Genomic DNA, 18,571 nt, shown 5'->3' with positions numbered 1-18,571 from the left:
ACATTTCAGCAGACGGGTTAGAGCGAGCGAGCTAGACAGAGAGAGAGAGAGAGAGAGAGAGAGAGAGAGAGAGAGAGAGAGAGAGAGAGAGAGAGAGAGAGAGAGAGAGAGAGAGAGAGAGAGAGAGGGGAGAGGGGGGAGGGCATTTGGTCAGGGTGCAGTCGTGTCTGTGTGTTGGCGGGGTGCATGTGGAGTGCGTCCCCCCGTGCGCGTGTGCGCGCGTGCTGTCACTTTCACCGAGCCCCCCGCGGCGATAATGCTTTGCATCAGAAAGTAGTTCACTCAGATGCAGCCCGCCGCTCCTCCTCGACGGACTCCCGGCTGAATCTGGAGCACTGCATCATTTTCGAGAGAGGAGGCGGCAGCGTCCTCGGGTCTGGCTGCGTTTGTTTCACAGTTCACAGCACCGTCTGAGAACGGCTGTCTTGGGAGGATCCGAGCCACCGTGACCCGGTTAGGTGGAGGTGGGGGGGGGGGAGAGAAAAGAAGAAGAAAAAAAAAACCCCAGACAATTAAGCGAGTTATAGATTCGGGCTCAGGCCGGGCCGTCGTCTACCGCAGAATCCGACCATGTCCGATTGTAGGAGGCAGTGGAACCGAGAGGATGAACTGCCGGTTTACCTGGCGGGGCCGATCAGCACGGGGCCGAGCCAGCGGAAATCCTACGGGATGTTCAGCTCCGTGGAGGGGGCGTTCGACAGCAAGACGATAGACTTCGACAGCTACGCGGTGGGCAGGAAAGGGAGCCGCACCCCGAGGAGCGGGAGCCGAGAGAGGGTGCTGGACGTCGGCGACCCCGCCGCCCAGACGGCCGCCGCGGGCCGGGCAGGCTCGCTGCTCGGCTCGCCCGAGAGGAGAGACTACAGTAAACAGCCTGGCGTCGAGGTCGCACACGCCCCCGGCAGGGAGAGCGAGAACGGGAAGGTATACGGTCGGCGGGCGCCTTTGGACTTCTTCTTCGTGGGCTTTATATGTTGACCTATTTTAGACGTTATAGCCGCGCAGGCAGATGCATAAGTGATAAGATGGGCGCTGCATTGCAGGTAGCTGTCGTGTGTGTTTAAATACCGTAGGCCTGCTCCCATAAATACTGTTCTGAACATATTCGGGGTGCGTAATCCCGGTCCTGAGGTGAATCTGTTGGTTTTTCTCTTCTAACGTGCGGGGGGGGCGGCGGCGGGGGGCGGGGGGCGGAGCTCCAGCCACCACCTCTCCTGCCGCTACCGCCACCTGCCAGACGCTCGCTCTCTCTCTCTCTCTCTCTCTCTCTCTCTCTCTCTCTCTCTCTCCTCTCTCTCTCTCTCTCTCTCTCTCTCTCTCTCTCTCTCTCTCTCTCTCTCTCTCTCTCTCTCTCTCTCTCTCTCTCTCTCTCTCTCTCTCTCTCTCTCTCTCTCTCTCTCTCTCTCTCTCTCTCTCTCTCTCTCTCTCTCTCTCTCTCTCTCCGTCACACACACACACTCGCACACGCCTCCAGACACGACACCCGACGCGCGTCGCCGCCGGTGCTGATCGGGGAGGGGGGCGGGGGGAGACAAAAAGGGGAGCAGAGCGCAGCGCGAGTCGCCCGAGTCCGTTCCGAGTGGACCCGCTCGAGGCTTACAAGCATGTCCGGGACCGGTCGCCAGGTGAGGAGCGGCACCCGTGTGACGGTAGGACACCGCCCGGCCTGGCTGGAGCCGCATTTCCCGGCCAGGCTCTCTGCTGTAGTCTGCAAATCCCTGCTCCCAATACCGGCAGAGGGGGATTAAATTCTTAGTGTGGCGGCGAAGGCTTTGAAGGCCCCAGCTGCACCGCTTCTTCCGTCGGATGCGTTAGCCTGCAAGATACACGCGACAGGGGGGGAGTCTCGACCAAGTCACCCCCCCCCCTTAAAACTTCCGTCTCACCTAGACGGTGTTGCATAACCATAACGCCTGACGCATCGATTTAATCTGTTGGCGTGATGTGATGTGACAGTACAACCGGAGGTTGCACGGGGTGCCGAGACAATGACTTGCACAGAGTACAACACGGGGGGTGGGGGGGTGGGTGGGGGGGTCGTCTTTGCAAGCATTCTTAGCATTGCTTTAACAAAATCTGCATTCTGTTGCTCTTTTATTCCACTTTTTTTTTTACTTGTTAAACGGTTGATTTCCATTGCGTTGCCAAATGAAATCCTAATGCGATAAGCATTTTATCTGCTAGCTCGAGAACAGATAGAAATATACATTAACAGATTAAGTCAAGCAATCCCTCCCCATCTCCAACAAGGATAACATGCATCCAAGTCCCTCCGTTTGTGAGCATCCTTATTGCCCATAGAGGCCTATTATCAGACGGGGCTGTTAGCCAGCGTCACGTCGTACCATCGACGATCGACGGTTACCATGGTGACCTAACATTTTCCTTGTGCAGTTGCCAGGCACCCTGCATGGAGGGAGAGGGTGTGGATGCGAGGAGGTCTTCCAGGGAGTCATATGTAGCCCACTTGTTCACTCGTTCTGCTTCCTGCTATTTAGCATGTGTTGCATGTTTGTGCAGCAAATCAGACCTCGTTGCTGGTTACAGCTTCACACCGACTACAGAAAGAGCAGTGCATTTACATATTGGATGATTTTTGTTTTTCTTCTTCTTTATTTTTGAGACCCCACCCGACCCATATGCACGCCATTCGTGCGGTTGGGCATTTTTGCGGTCCCACGTCTCAGACCTGTGCACTATCCTGCACACCAAGATTGTGAAATATTTTGAAATGCCATCGTCACAAAGAGTCATGCCTCTCACTCTGTCCCCTTCCTCCTCCCCTTTCTCCCCCTTCCTCTACCTTAAAGAGTGAAGGGCTGTTGATCAAAGGGGGACGAGTGGTCAACGATGATCAGTCTCTGTATGCGGACGTCTACATCGAGGATGGGCTCATCAAGTATGTATCTGCTGCAGTGTCACAGAAATGCAGACTGACAGCTACAGACCGATAGATACTGAGACAGCATAACCTTATGACATGTTAGCCAGTACCCAGCTGGGGTGGTGGATTCACCTCTCCGCATTTGTTCTTCCCCCTTTTCTCCTGTGTTTTTCATCACCTCATCCTCCATTACCTCTTATCCATCTTCTTGCAAACTCTCCACCATCTTCCTCCTGCCCTCCTTCACCCCTCCCTGTGATCCTCTGCAGGCAAGTGGGGGAGAACCTGATTGTTCCCGGAGATGTGAAGGTGATCGAGGCTAAAGGTCGCATGGTGATACCGGGGGGCGTAGATGTCAACACCTGTCTGATGAAGCCCTATCTGGGCACACAGCCCGTGGATGACTTTTTCCAGGGTACCATGGCAGCTCTGGCGGGGGGCACTACCATGATCAGTAAGTGCGGCTACGAACATATAAATGCCCCAGATGCCTGCACACTTGCAGCCAGCGACACATATGCCCCAACACACGTGGATCTGCACATGCGCGTTAGCAGGAGCGTTCCTAACCATCCACCAAATGCGTTCGTTCCCATCAGTTGACCATGTGGCCCCCCAGCCAGGAGAAAGCTTGCTGGAGGCTTTTGAGTACTGGCAGGAGGCTGCGGACAGGAAGGCGTGTTGCGATTACTCCCTCCATGTAGACATCCCCCAGTGGCACGAGGGCGTCAAGGAGGAGCTGGAGCTCCTGGTGCAGGAGAAAGGTACAGACTAGCCCCTTGATCGTAGTTTGGCTTAGTTTGATACTCATAATTGTTTTGGTTTCTGAAGAACCTTGGAGGAGCTAGAGTTCACAATAGAGCCTCTCTCTAAAATACCTCACTGCAGAATCATCTTATGCAGGAAAGAGTATGTGGCATACATCCATTGTTGAGGTGGTGCGGCAGCACTGTATTGAATTGACTTATAATGGTGTTATAAGCAAAAGATGTTCTCCATTTTTGAGGCAATTGAAAGAATGAAGTAATGCCAGTTGCTTCAAATTAAAAACGTCTTAAGTTGCTCTCGCGCTCAGTCTCCCATATTAAGTGTCTAGGAACCTTCACAATGGGGACTCTTTATCTATGTCAGTAGTAAAATAGTGTGTCTTCTGTGCCTTCTATCTAATTTATCTGTGTTGTCATCTTACACTTCCTGTTCCGTGTAACCCATTTTCCTACCCTCTGTCAGGTGTCAACTCCTTCCAGGTGTTCATGGCCTACAAAGACTTGTACCAAATGAAAGACTCTCAGGTTGGCTTTGCACAATGATATTAACTAGTAGCACACATGGTGTCAAACCACACATCGGACACAGCATTACAATTACTGCACGTGAAATGATGGCCCGTTTCTGTTCTTACCTTTTAATGCCTTTCGTGTCCTCTCTCCTACCCCAACTCATGCCCTTATGTTTGTTTTGGTCCCCCTATATATCTCTCTTTCTCTGACTTTCTTTTCACCCTCTCATCCCCCCATTTTGCCTGAACCCTGAACTCCACCCTCACTCAGCTGTATGAGGCGTTCTCGTTCCTTAAGGAGTTGGGTGCCGTGGTGCTGGTCCACGCTGAGAATGGGGACCTGATTGCTCAGGTATGTATATAGGGCGGCACGGGGGCCCAGTGGTTAGCACTGTCACCTCACAGCGAGAAGGTCCTGGGTTCGAACTCCGGGGTTGTCCAACCTTGGGGGGGGGGGGTCATCCCAGGTGGTCCTCTGTGCGGCGAGTTTCCTCCGGATGCCTCCCACCATCAAAAAGACATGCGTCTTAGGGTTAATACCCCTGTCTGTGCCCCTGACCAGAACTGGTTGGTCCCCGGGTGCTGCCCACTGCTCTTAGCTACACAGCTAGGATGGGTTAAATGCGGAGAAGAAGTTCCCCACAGAGATGAAAAAAGTATATCAAAAAAAAAATATGTGGACCCTAAACCCTTCTTACCACAGCAGCTCCCCGCAGTCCCTGCTGCAGTGCAGGGAGTCCTGTTACATAACACCATGCATATCAGAGTCACAGGATACATCCTGCTCCCTCTGCTGCTGAGGGTCAACGGGTTGGTCCAAGGCTGCTGTGCGGGATCACCACACCCACACCAATGGTGATGATGTAATGGTCATTAAGACGGGAACATCAGAGTAAATAGTGGGGTCGGCTGGGGTGGTCAGCCTACTGGTAACAGTGATTTTAATGAAAATCATTGAGATAGGAAGATTTGAATGACCACAGGATTCAGACAGGGATGCCAGGCTGCTGAATGGTTAGGGTACGTAGTGGCGGTGATTATGATGACAATGCCAGTAAGTAGTGCTGGATGATATGGGAAGTATTATCATCATGACAGTCATAGGGAATTTCACACAATATTAACGTACATCACGATATCGGCTTACATGTGCAAAAATGCCATATTTAAGAATCCAATTGAGGGTCATCATATTTACCTGAAGTATATTATCAAAGGTATATTTAAAGTATATTATCAAACCAAAGCTAGTTTCAATGAAGTAGTTTAAGACCTGAGTTTGTGAGAATTTTAAGATAATAGATTCTAGTTCTCATTCATTTAGACAATGAAATTGTGTACCAGCATATGAAAATATCCAAATTTCATCCCAATACAATTCCATTGAGAGACAGTAAATGACAATAGTGAATCTTTTTTTATTCTTGTTCCTCATTGTTTAGGAACAGAGAAAGATCCTTAGCATGGGAATCACTGGGCCTGAGGGCCATCCCCTGAGTCGACCCGAAGAGGTGATGTCATTTTGGCTTCCTCCTAAGTGTGTAACAATCCATCCATCCACCTTTTTGTTTTAGAGGGTTTACACGTTTCCTTCCTTTTAACCTTGCAGATAGAGGCTGAGGCGGTGTTCCGTGCCATCACTCTCGGTAGCCGTGTCAACTGCCCCGTCTACATCACCAAGGTGATGAGTAAGAGTGCAGCTGACACTGTCACCCAGGCCCGGAGGAAAGGTCTGTCTTTAACCCCTTTCTTTTTTCCATCCCCGATTTACCATTCATTCCCTCTCTTTCGTCGCCTTTACTCATCGGGATTACTCCCACTCAGACTCACATGCAGATCTCAGAATTTATGCTCCTGCGAAGCAGATGTAAGATAAAATAGATAAGCTCACACGTCTCATTCTTTCTCCCAACGTCCAAAAAAATGTAATCCTTGCCTTGCTTGACCTTATCTTACCCTCTCCACCAGGATCTGTCGTCTTCGGGGAACCAATTACAGCCAGCCTGGCCACTGATGGCTCTCACTATTGGAGCAAGAACTGGGCCAAGGCTGCTGCCTATGTGATGTCTCCCCCCCTTAGTCCTGACCCCACGACCCCTGACCACCTCCACACACTGCTGGCCTGGTAAGAAGAGGGAAATGCTTCATTTGGTCAACGTTGCATAGTTGGAGTTATAAACCAAAATGTGTTTTGTAACAATGTTGGCATGAGCAAACCTACTTCAGTATTGTAAAACGATTTGCAAAGACAGCCAATATGTTTGTGCACTGGAATGAGGGGAAACTGTTGCTCAGTCTCCCATTATGTAGTGACTGAATGAGCTGAATGAGTGAGGCTAGCTGACATGTTTGAACCAGTGATATAGTAACCGCCACGTTGTGTGAAATAGAAATCGCCCTACCTGATATTCAAGGAGACAACCACGAGGATCATTTTAATCCTGTCTGTCCTTAGAATTTGGTTTGGTATTCATCCCGTGTAAAACCTGCTGGTAGCAGGGCGTATGGGTAGCGTAGCGGTCTATTCCGTTGCCTACCAACACGGGGATCGCCGGTTCGAATCCCCGTGTTACCTCCGGCTTGGTCGGGCGTCCCTACAGGCACAATTGGCCGTGTCTGCGGGTGGGAAGCCGGATGTGGGTGTGTGTCCCGGTTGTTGCACTAGCGCCTCCTCTGGTCAGTCGGGGCACCTGTTAGGGGGGGAGGGGAAACTGTGGGGAATAGCGTGATCCTCTCACGTGCTAGGTCCCCCTGGTGAAACTCCTCACGGTCGGGTGAAAAGAAGCGGCTGGAGACTCCGCGTGTATCGGAGGAAGCATGTGGTAGTCTGCAGCCCTCCCCGGCTCGGCATCGGCGTTGCAGGACTGTGTATAAAGACGGAGGCCACTTCACCTGTCTGTGAGGTGCAGCACGTTACTGAGAGTGATAGGACTTTTTAGTCGTGACAGTAAGTGTGTCTCAGACACAATGCGGTGATGCTGTGTAACCGAGAACAGCCACGCCTCGCACTCACGTCAGACAAACACACATTCACTCGTACAAACAGACACGCACGCACACCCGCATAGACACGCACAGAACCCTGCTGTGCACCTTTAACTGTCCCCGATTCCCAAAATAGCTCAGGAACTAGAGGAACTAGAGTTCTCCATCATCTGTTGCCTTGGCTACAGAGCGCTCCCCCCCCCCCCTCTATCTTTTGCTCTCTCTCTCTCTCGCCCTCTTGATCTCCTTTCCTGTCATCTTCTCTCCTCTCTTTTGCTCCCTCTCTCTCTCTCTATCTGTCTCCTTTCCTGTCATCTTCTCGCCTCTCTGTTCCCTCCCCTCTCCTCCCTCCTCTAGGCGTGTCCGTTCTGTCACGGCGGTAGTCGGACTCGGCTGTTGTCTCTGAGCCGCGCCTCCCAGGGTGTATTTTTAGGCTCTGTTTTTGGGAGAGGCGAACAAAAGAACGACACTCTGCAGCACTCACAGATGCCTGTTATCTCAGCGATAAGAGCCCTTGTTTTGTATGGGGGGGGGGGGTGTTCCCGTGGCTCATTATCTGGCGCTGATCTCCGTAATTACCAAACGAAAGGGAGGCCGCGTGCGAGAGTCGATGATAATGACAGTTCAGCAACTGTTCGGCGGGTGAAACTGGTGGAGCTGTGCACTGTGGAAAGAAAAGTCAGTCCCATACGTGCGTGTAATGACTCGTCAGTAATGCAGCATGCTTAATCCCTGAGGGACGGCACTGCAGCTGCATTGCACCCTTTTGCATGGGTCAGCCGGATGCCATGTCTACCCCGGGAGCACACGCTAGTACAGTAACTCACACCGTGCTGTTCACTGAGGACACTTGGTGGCTGGTGATATGATTGCCCCCCTCTTTGTGGATCTCGAGTCCTACGGCGTGATAAACGTCCGCCGAGCTCCACGGTCAAGAAGAGGTTCTGTCGATCACACGAACACGACCTTTTGCTGTTTGAACAATGCTGCGGTGATGTTCTCCTAACACGATGTTGGCATCGATACAGCGGGGACCTGCAGGTGGTGGGCAGTGCTCACTGTGCCTACAGTGTGTCCCAGAAGGCCATCGGCAAGGACGACTTCACCCTGATACCCGAGGGAACCAACGGCGTGGAAGAGAGGATGGGGTTTGTCTGGGACAAAGCTGTGGTGAGTGCTCTGAAAGTGGGCCTTTGGGTCTGTGACTTCGCATCCTCTTTGCAATTGGCGTGTTTTGAACTGCTGGCTGGCCATCCAAACTAACAACTTCCCTATTTTCTTAGGCCATGGGGAAGATGGACGAGAACCAATTTGTGGCCGTCACATCCACCAACGCTGCCAAAATCTTCAACCTTTACCCCCGTAAGGGCCGGATAGCAGCGGGCTCCGATGCGGACATCGTCATCTGGGACCCCAATAAAAGCAAGACCATTACCGCGAAACGCCAGCAGTCGGTGAGGACAAAGGGGTGAAGCGGAGGAGCGGAGATGCGAAATGGCGTGACGATGAGAGTATAAGAACGGGTAGAGGGAAGCAGCAGATGGCGAACGAAAAGCGGAGAGGGGTAAAAGAGTTGGAAGATCCGGGAAAGAAAAGAAGGCGAGGGAAGAAAGTAGTCGAGAGGGACAAACGAACTAATCTACAAATACGGTAGTCAATTATAGGGGGGGTGGGGGACAAGAATGAGTGAGTTACATCGGGTGGGGATGGGCGTGAAATAGGATAAGAAAACCATTTGAAGGCTCCAGGAGCGTGGCGAGAGCTTTAGGATGTGCCTCAAAGTCAGAGTGGAGCTTGATATTGGACAGAAATGATAACCACTGCTGGCAACAGTAGCACGCCATTAGGGTAAATGTTGAAGAAGGGGTGCGATGTTAATTAATAAGTGTCGACGAGGCTTATTTTAGGAAGGAGACAAAGTAAAATCAAACTCAGTGGCAGGGTCCTGTAAGTGTTGAGAGTGTTTTAGTCAGTTTTCTGATTCACGGTGGCTTAATATGACCGGTTGTGTCTGATCGGCCACTATCAGAGGTCCTAATCCAGACTGGTGCCGGCTTTTGGTTATAATCCCCTCTCCAGCCCTCACCCATTCTGTGCTGCCGCCCATCCCCCCCTGGATCACGTTGTCTTTCTTTCTTTGTGCCTTCAGCCTTTCTTGGTACCCACTTATTCACCACCCTTTTTCTTCCTTTGCCCACGTAACCTTGTTTCTCTTCTGTCTCGTTCTGTTCCATCCTTTTCTTTGTTAAAACCCTCTGAAACATTGCTTGCTGAGAGATATTTAAGAATACAGAATCACCCCCCCCCCCAAATCCCTACTCTATTTTTCATCCTCTGTTCATTCCTCATCTCTTCCCTTTTGTTTCTCCTCTATTTCTGTGCCCCTCGCAGGCTTTGGAGTACAACATCTTTGAGGGTCTGGAGTGCCGCGGGGGTCCGGTGCTGGTGGTGAGTCAGGGCCATGTGGCGTATGAGGACGACAAGCTGCAGGTTCAACAGGGCGCTGGCCGCTTCATTCCCCGCAAGCCGTTCCCAGACTATGCCTACCAGCGCATCAAGTTCAGGAACCAGGTACGGTGCACTGCTTCAAAGCTGCCATCCGCCGGGCATCACGGCGGTTAGGGAGCTAGAGTAGACATCAACGCAATTAACAGTATTAGCCAGGGTTTCACTAATTAAACAAAAAAAAAATTTTTTTTTTGACAATCATAGCTTTAAGAGTGACAAAGGAACATTTAAAGCAGTACATCATTGACACTTTTTGAAACATTTCCCCTGGTTTGGCAGTGCAGCCCCTGCCTCTAGGTGCCCCCGGGATGCTCTTAGCTTGAGTGTCCCCGCAGGGTCCGAAGCATTTACTTTGAAAAAAAATTAGTGTTCAAAGCAGGCCAGGTCGCCTGAATACCTCAGCTCAGGGGTGTCCAACTCCAGGCCTCAAGGGCCGCAGTGTCTGCAGGTATTTGTTGCAACCGTGCACTACACCACCTGATTAAACTCTTTCCTTTCCCTCCTTGATCCAGGAGGTGAGCTAATTAGTTAAATCAGGTGGTGTAGTGCACGGTTGCAACAAATGCCTGCAGACACTGCGGCCCTCGAGGCCTGGAGTTTGACACCCCTGCGCTCAGCTAGAGATAATGGACTAGGACTCCGGTTCTGTTTTGGTGGCACAGTGGCGCAGTGGGTAGTGCGGTCGCCTCGCAGCAAGAAGGTCCTGGGCTCAAACCCCGACGTAGTCCAACCTTGGGGGTTGTCCTGGGTCGTCCTCTGTGTGGAGTTTGCATGTTCTCTGTGCCTGCGTGGGTTTCCTCTGAGTGCTCCGGTTTCCTCCCACAGTCCAAAGACATGCAGGTCTGGTGAATCGGACACATATTAAAATTGTCCCTAGGTGGGAATGTGTGCGCATATATGTGTCGGTCCTGTGATGGCCTGGCGGTCTGTCCAGGGTGTCTCCCTGTCTGCCACCTAATGACTGCTGGGATAGACTCCAGCATCCATGAGAGCGGGATAAGCGGTGTGGATAATGGATGGATGGATGGCTGTGCAGGCAATAATCACCCTGTATTGTTTTCCACATTGGCATTTTGGTCACTTTCGCAGCTGTACATCCATCATTTCAAACAGAGAACAAGAGCACTCAGAGAGAACAACCCTCCACCAATGCAGTGCTTCCCCAGTAACATCCCTCTCACACCCACACTCTCAGTGCCTTTTGAGTGGAGATAATAAACAGGTAGTACAACTACTCTCACTGGACAACATGTGTGGGCTGGCTCAAAGTGTCAGCGACGTGGTTAAAGCGATTGAAAATGGTAATATAAATCGTTTTACGATACTAGTCATGTACTCTGGAAAATCCAAACATTTTGCCATTCAATTTCTGCCATTCTGTGCACTTTATTTTTGCAAGTCTAAAAAAAAATACAGAATTTTAGCATCAACCCTGTTCACAAAACTCTGTGAGAATCTGTTCATATTTTTAAGATTGTCAGACATACGAGAGAGAGAAATCGAATCTCCTCGGCAGAGGTGTTCAGACTAATCCCAGACCTCCAGTGTCCAAAGTAATGAACTTCCTGTTTGCACTCCTTAGTTAGCGTTTGTTTTAAGTACAGCCCTCAAGTGTCTGACATCACATTTGGTCACAATGTATTTGTAGATACATTGTGAAGAAGAAACCCCATTTCCTCCGCTAGTTTAGTTTAGTTTATTGTGTATTTGACAGGGACAACGCACAATTTTACAATTGCACCAGAATTAGCTGGCAGCTAATCTGCATCCGCGGTGCCTGGGCAGGCAAACAAACAACAATTAATACAGAAGTAAAAACATAACAATACATAACAAACTATTGGACAGGCAGACAAAGAACAATCAAGACAAATTAAAAACATGACAATACATCAGAAAACCAATCTCAAAAGTTATAAGTACAATCTGATCTATTTGAAACAGTGGATATAAATAGCAATCTGGCCTATATGATAACAATATAATGGATATGGATTTCCTCTATTCAGCAACAATAAATATAATTAGTAAACCGACCTGAAACATCAATAAATAACAATCTGACCTAAACTATGACAACAGCTATAAAAATCAATCTGGTTTATTCAATGGCAGGAAATATAAATTACACCCAGTCTACGGTCATGTTGCACCTGGGCTGGTTCCAGCCAGAACCCTAGGCTGCTCCTGACTAAGGAAAATATAGTAACTACTCTGAATAAAAAGTAAACCCTGAGTGAAATCCAAAGTATGTGCAAAATACTAAAGCAAGGACATTTATTTGCGATTACACGTTTGTGCTGATTTTAACCGAAGCTTAAGACGCATTTTAAACAGCGCAAAGCTGGCCGACTCTCCGACATTAGGGGGAAGGGAATTCCACTTTCCCACCACTTTTACTGGAAAGGCTGATTGACCAATCAAACTGATTGACCAGTTCAACTCAAAATCTGCCTTTTCTTGGCTATCCACACACTAAAATGCTACAAATATAGTCCGCCGCTCTGATGGCCGAGCGGAATAAACCGCCGTTCTTGCAACCCGCTCGTCATGTGGCTGGGAGGTTCGTATCCCAGACTCGCAGGAACCGGTCACGGCCAGAGCGTCCACGGGGTAAGGCATTCATTAGGCCACCCTTACCCGAGGGATAGTGGGTGTAGATCGGTGTAGTGTTCGGGGACTCGTCGTTCCCCAGCGACCCCTCTGGCCCATCCGGGCGCCTGCAGCCAAGCAACCGAAAGCATTCTCCCTACGTCTCCTTCGCGGCCTGAAGGTCATGCAATCCATGCGAGGCTTGTAAAATAGCGAGAGCAGCCGACACAAGTTTGAAGGAAGCTGGTGTTACGACTATCTCCTCCCTGTGGAAATGTGAGCCAGGGGAGTTATTCGACTAGAGTTCCGGCCATATGCCATTGGGTTAATTGGGTGGGATAAGGGGAAAAACTAGAAATAAATGTATATATATATATATAAAAAAGTCCCAGATAGCGTCTGGATGTGGGTCGCTTCAGGCAATGATGCGGCACCAATGACCTTCTTCTGGCCCTGACAAAATGGATGTGAGCCTGAAGTGGTCCGCATATATAAGAGCAAATATAGCTCAAATATGCCAAATCAAATGTGGGCCTTTTTTGGCAAAGATGTGATGCTCTCAGCAACATCTAATCTGTCTGTGACCCTGAAGTGGCCCATGTGGAGCCATCATTCCACGCAGTATGAGGGCTGGATGAGAGTATGGAATGTGGGCCGAATATGGACCAGAATATAAATGAACTGTGGCCCAGATTTCGGCCAGTTCTAGTTTATCTGGTTTGTTCTTGGTTGACTTGCGGCATTGCTGTGGCTTGGTTCTGGCCCAAATCTGGCAAACAGGAGTTGACCGCCCAAGTGCCATCATTCCACGCGGTATGTGGGCCAGATGAAAGTGTTGGGTGTGGGACGGGTCCGGGACACAGCAATTTTGCTATCTGGGTTTTGTTGTATGCATCAATGCTCCTCTATCGCCATCTAAATCAAAGCAAAATTAGAGAAATCAGGGATCAGGAACACTTTGTCATTTCATTTCATGCACTTGCGTACATGAAATGAAACAATATATTTCCCCCAGCCCACAGCAGTGCAACACAAAGACAAAAACACATATCCAAAAATGACAAGAACACATATATCAAACTACAAAAAAAAAAATCACTGTCCCAGAATGCCAGCTAGGATGGGCTAGCAGTTTGCTTAGCCTGCCCCGCTTCCGTGTCCTGTCCGGGCAGGGCTGTGGTCCTTGGGCCCACTGGATGCAGCAGACCAAGCTCTCCCAGCCGATCCAGCACCAGCTCTCCCATCCATCAAACGAAGACACAAACTTAGACGCAGACATGGACAAAGACACTGCATGGACGGCACTGGGTGAGGCCGCTGCAAATGTGAATTTTCGCCGCCATCTTCCCACGCCGGAAGCAGAAAGAAAAGAAAGATATTAAATCAGCCACCGATGAATCCTGTGCTGAGTAGTGATCAGCATTAACTTTGCTTTGTGTGTGTGTGTGTGTGTGTGTGTGTGTGTGTGTGTGTGTGTGTGTGTGTGTGTGTGTGTGTGTGTGTGTGTGTGTGTGTGTGTGTGTGTGTGTCCCTCCCTATGTGTTTTCTTTCCAGGTTAAAGGCAGGCAAGGCGTATCCCGTGGGATGTATGACGGGCCCGTGTACGACATGCCCATCACTCCAAAATACATCACTCCTGCCCCCTCGGCCAAGACCTCACCCATCTCCCACCAGCCTCCACCAATCCGTAATCTTCACCTGTCCAACTTCAGCCTATCAGGTAACAGCCCACAGATACTGCCTCGTCCGAGGAAATAATGATGTATTAACGTTAAAATCTACCGTAGATTTTTATTGTGATATTAATTTCTCCCTATTTCAATATGCAGTTAAATAAAGGGAAGTCTTTCTGTGAAGACCTCCTTCACAGGCTTGTTCTTTTGTCTTTTGTGTCTCAGGTGCCCAGATAGACGACAACGTGCCGCGTCGCTCCGGCCACCGTATTGTAGCGCCACCTGGTGGACGTTCGAACATCACCAGCCTCGGTTGAACACTGCGCTCAAAACGTGGAGGGGTTTTCACCTTGTGCTTTTGTGTGAGTGAGTGGGTATGTGCGCGTGCGCGTGCGTGGTATGATTGAGATTGTAAGCACACTTGGCATGGCTGAATATCTTTGCATCCCTGGTCCACTTGTCCGTATGTTGGACTCCAGCGCCTCGGAAAGGGCGGGGTTCTTTTAAACTTACATAGGATTTTATCAGCTCACCGTCAACACGTAGCCAACAGGAACCACGAGCTGCACCTCCGGCACACGAGGAGGCGCGCCGCTCCCACCAACGCAGCAGTTCAACTCGATCGAACAAGCGAACCGGCGTAAAGACCGCGGGCACTCACTCACACAGAACCCCCGGTGTCGGACCCCAGCAAACAAACAAAAAAAACAAAAAAAAAACAAAACACCCACGTGTAAACCCAGCGTTGTGTCATGACGTCATTATACCGTTGTCTATTCCTCCCTTGAGCACAACTTCCTCCTACCTTCTATTTCATGCCTCACCTCCCACGGGTCTGCTAAGACATGGTGCTCCTGTCCACACCTCGGGTGGCCAGCTGAAGAAACAAAAAAAAAAGGAGTTCTCCTCCCCCAGTGATTTTTAAAACACCTTTGCAATATCCCTCATCATCCACGTCAGTCCAGTGGGTCGGTAGTAATTATTTGCATGGACATGTTTCTAGATGTTACACTGCGCGTGATTTGTTGTCAAAGCGGAGATTGCGCAGAACGTTACGCGGTCGCCACTCTCACACCGGCGGCGGTTCACGCTTCCGGCGTAGGGAGGAAAGCGCGCGCCCAAGTTCCTTTCAGAGCACGTTCGCCGTGACGTCACCTCAGTAGGAGCGGCGCGGCTTAAACGCGACGCGCTGTGTGCGGCTCAAGTCGGCCGGCACCGACGAGGTGCCGAGGGAACTGTGGTAGATGAGCAGAGGGAACAGCAGATTAGAGGTCGTCCAATAACCTGCCGCGTTAGCGGACTGCTGTACCCGCTTTGCCCCAGTTTTACAGAAGAAGAAGAAGAAGTTTCGCGTGAGATCGTTTTGTTCTCTGCCAATCACTCACGCCAGGTCTTTGTTGTGATGCGATGTTTAACCCACCACCGTAAAAGGCTTCGACTACTCCTGCCGTTTTCTCTAAGCCCCCACTGAAGTCTGTCCCGAGATGTTTTCATTTCCGCCTTGTGAATTCAGGGCGCTTGTCTTGGTTGCGGGGACCGGAAGTGTTTCCACGCCACTCTTGCTTATTTTGTCGCCGTCGTCTGTCCGGTGTCTCCGATGGAACCACTAATGAGAAATAAACATGGCTGTTGTGAAATAAGACAATTAAAAAAAAATGCACAACACTTGTCTGAGAGTTGTACTTCAATCACGCTTGCACAATGGGACATCTTAAGCTTATAGTGCAGGGGTCCCCAATTACTTTTCATGGCGGGCCACTTTTAGGGCCAATTTTAAAACCACGGGCCACTCAACCTCCAGCAGCATGTTGTTCGTTAGTTTGTTTTGGTGTCGATACGTTGCAGGGATTATAATTTAAACAGAGATTTTTCATCTATTTTTCGATATATTACTAGTCTTACTTTTACTAAGAAATTAAAAAAAAGTTTTTTGGTAGGGAAATAAAAAAAATTCTTCCTTCTGGCATTTCTCCAAAAATTCTCGCGGACCATAAATCAGCCCGTCACGGGCCGGACGTGGCCCGCGGGCCGCCTGTTGGGGACCCCTGTAATAGTGGGTGGAGGTGGGTGCCAGAGTTTAATTGTCACGCTAAAACCATGTGTGCCTCGTTACCTCGGGATGACCTGCTCACTGACGGATTGCTTGATAATGATGAAATGGGGAAAGTACTTTTGCCAATTAATCCTTGCCGTGTAATCGGTGTTAAAATAAGCGTGGCGATAAAGTGGATTTAATTGAACGGCAATTGATGCGTGGCATTTAACTAGGAGTAAAAAGTGAAACAATTAAAAAAAACATATTTCGGCTTTAAGAAGTAACGAATGATTTTCTAGAATAAAAAAAAGGCTATGAGCAGAGATAGAAAGACATTAGATATTTAGTGTTGGGGAGTGCTATATTATCAAGACTGGCCTACATTTTTTTTCTTTTTCTTTTTTTTTTGTTTGTTACCATGTCCAAACCGCTTCATCCTCTCATTCATCATTCATTCATTATTCAAATTTATGTTCAAAATCGCTTTACTTTTACTGTTGTGTGGTTATCCAACGTTATGGTATTAAGACTAGCGTCTAACGCTAAACTAAAGAGGCTGTAAACAGGTGAAAAGGTATATTATTCTACAAGCAAGAGGGCAATCCAGGCACTCCAAACATAAGAAAATGTTACAGCGAGGGGAAAAAATATTAAAAAGCCCCTTTGTGGTCAAATCATTAAAAAGCCAACATGTTGTAGAACTATCGACGACCCAACAGAGATTAATGAGGCCTTCAGGGTCGTCTGTGGGGAAACTGTATAGTTCTGAGCACTCTTCCAGCCTGGATATGCAGACACGATTCCTAAACAACCTTAATATTCCTAGAATTTCTGAAGAGGAAAGTAGAGCATTAGATGGAGAATCAACAAAACTGGAAATTGCAGAAGTGATTGGCTGTATGCAGGCTGGAAAAGCAGTGGGTCCAGATGGCATCCCTATATATATATATATATATATATATATATATATATATATATATATATATATATATATATATATATATATATATATATATATATAAACAGTCTGAACTACTTTCACCCCATTTGGACATGTTTCAGGAGTCCTTCAGGAATGGTCTTCTCCCCACATCCATGAGGGGTGCCCTAATCACATTACTCCCAAAACCAGGAAAACCAAACACAAAATGTGAAATGAAAATATGCACCCAGTTAGCCTCTTAAATTCAGATACAAAAATACCTTGCAAAGTTCTTGCAAGAAGATTGGAGGGCCTGCTCCCTCGGGTGGTGGGAGGGGACCAAAATTGAGTTATTCGCGGTAGGCAGAGCTTTCACAATGTCAGACGAGTGCTCAATATTTTACACAGCCAGAGAGGGGCGACAGACACGGCCTTACTCTCACTTGATGCAGAGAAGAGCTTTGACTGTGTCGAATGGCCTCAACTGTTTGAGGTGCTCACCCGCTTTGACTTTGGGGGCACAATTTGTAAATGGGTTGGATTGCTTTGTGCTGGGCTCACTGCAGAAGTTTTGACCAATAATGTGGTCTCTAAACCTTTTTACATCTCTAGAGGCTGCCCGCAAGGAAGTCCTTTATCACCATTGCTATTTATTCTTGCAGTAGAACCGTTTGCTCTAGCGGTGGGTGAGGATGTGTAGTGACATTTATGGGTTTCGAGAAGGTCATTTAGAAAATTGAATAGCAGTCTTTGCCGATGATGTAATCTTGCTCGTAAAAACAAAATCCTAAACAGTTCTAATCCCGCACTCCCAGATCTTATTAAAACATTTGGGAAAATATCTGGCTACAAAGTTAATCATTCAGAATCGTCTATAACGTTACTTAATGACTCGGAGAGGCAAACGCATGGATGGCCACAGCAGCAATAGACACATTAGCTTATCATAGTGGAGACATATGTTCGGGAATTTGAATGTAATGGGCAAATAAGCACATTTTACTGTTATTCATCTAAGGAATCGTAACGTACAGAAAAATAAAAAATCTATACTCTGTGACACAAAAATGGATGATGTTACAGAGCTCGCCCTAAACTTCTCACAGCAGGCTTTCAGGGGAGCTCGTGTCCTTTACAGGGGAGCCGAGCTCCCCTTAGCTCCCCCGTGATTCAAACCCTGTGCTGGGAGATGTGAATGCATATGCCTGTCCATAAGAGCGGGGGGGTGTGTAAAATAAATAATTGGGGGGGGGAGGTCAGGGAAAACGACATTCAAAGGGGTGTCACTCTTAATAATGGCCCAGTTTCTAGTGAAGATCTGTTTTATTTGTGTGTGCTATATGTAGTGACAAATCAGGACGAGTCTGCACGTGCAGGCTTACAGCTGATTTTTTTTTGTTTTTTTTGTTTTTTTGTTTTGGAAGTATCCTGCTCAAGTGACTGTGCTCTGTCACATGTCTGCTTAATTGCCCTGGGTTTGAAATCTCTGTCTGAAAGCCCATTGGACATGGCCTCAGCCCGTTCAACAAAGTCAGCCTCTCGATCCCAAATACGCCGTGGCCTTATGGGATGTTCTCCTGGGGGTGGTGGGATGAAAAGAATCCGCTATCCAAGGATAGCGTTTCACAGGCCATTCTTCCTAAAGAGTGGCAACTGTCCCCCAGCCCCCTTAAAAATAGTTAAAGCCTATAAT

The 18,571-nt window shown here is 48.7% G+C and overlaps 1 protein-coding gene across 3 annotated transcripts; it reads left to right on the top strand.

Annotated features, from left to right (window-relative positions):
* The first annotated feature begins 570 nt into the window (after positions 1-570).
* crmp1 (collapsin response mediator protein 1) lies at positions 571-14,278 on the top strand. 3 transcript variants are annotated; one of them, XM_056279570.1, is made up of 14 exons: positions 571-879; positions 2,751-2,899; positions 3,154-3,338; positions 3,484-3,648; positions 4,115-4,176; positions 4,435-4,515; positions 5,606-5,674; positions 5,773-5,893; positions 6,132-6,288; positions 8,177-8,318; positions 8,432-8,602; positions 9,540-9,719; positions 13,803-13,968; positions 14,147-14,278. In XM_056279570.1, exons 1-14 carry the CDS (start codon positions 571-573, stop codon positions 14,236-14,238), a joined length of 2,049 nt encoding a protein of 682 aa, XP_056135545.1. In that variant the 3' UTR covers positions 14,239-14,278. The 3 variants fall into 3 exon arrangements, with proteins under 3 accessions (XP_056135545.1, XP_056135547.1, XP_056135546.1); XM_056279572.1 differs by having other exon boundaries at positions 571-924; positions 2,811-2,899; XM_056279571.1 differs by having other exon boundaries at positions 571-935; positions 2,813-2,899.
* The last annotated feature ends 4,293 nt before the right edge of the window (positions 14,279-18,571 follow it).

This window comes from Lampris incognitus, chromosome 5 (genome assembly GCF_029633865.1).
Source record: "Lampris incognitus isolate fLamInc1 chromosome 5, fLamInc1.hap2, whole genome shotgun sequence".
Taxonomy (NCBI): Eukaryota; Metazoa; Chordata; class Actinopteri; order Lampriformes; family Lampridae; genus Lampris; species Lampris incognitus.
Note: the sequence above shows the minus strand (reverse complement) of the source record. Positions and strands in the feature narration are given on the sequence as shown.

Bases quoted from the DNA above. Each gene is read 5' to 3' on its own strand.
- crmp1 (XM_056279570.1), top strand. From the start codon at position 571: ATGTCCGATTGTAGGAGGCAGTGGAACCGAGAGGATGAACTGCCGGTT. The intron at 3,339-3,483 runs GTAAGTGCGGCT...CGTTCCCATCAG, and splicing joins GGGGGGCACTACCATGATCA to TTGACCATGTGGCCCCCCAG. The intron at 5,675-5,772 runs GTGATGTCATTT...TTAACCTTGCAG, and splicing joins CCCTGAGTCGACCCGAAGAG to ATAGAGGCTGAGGCGGTGTT.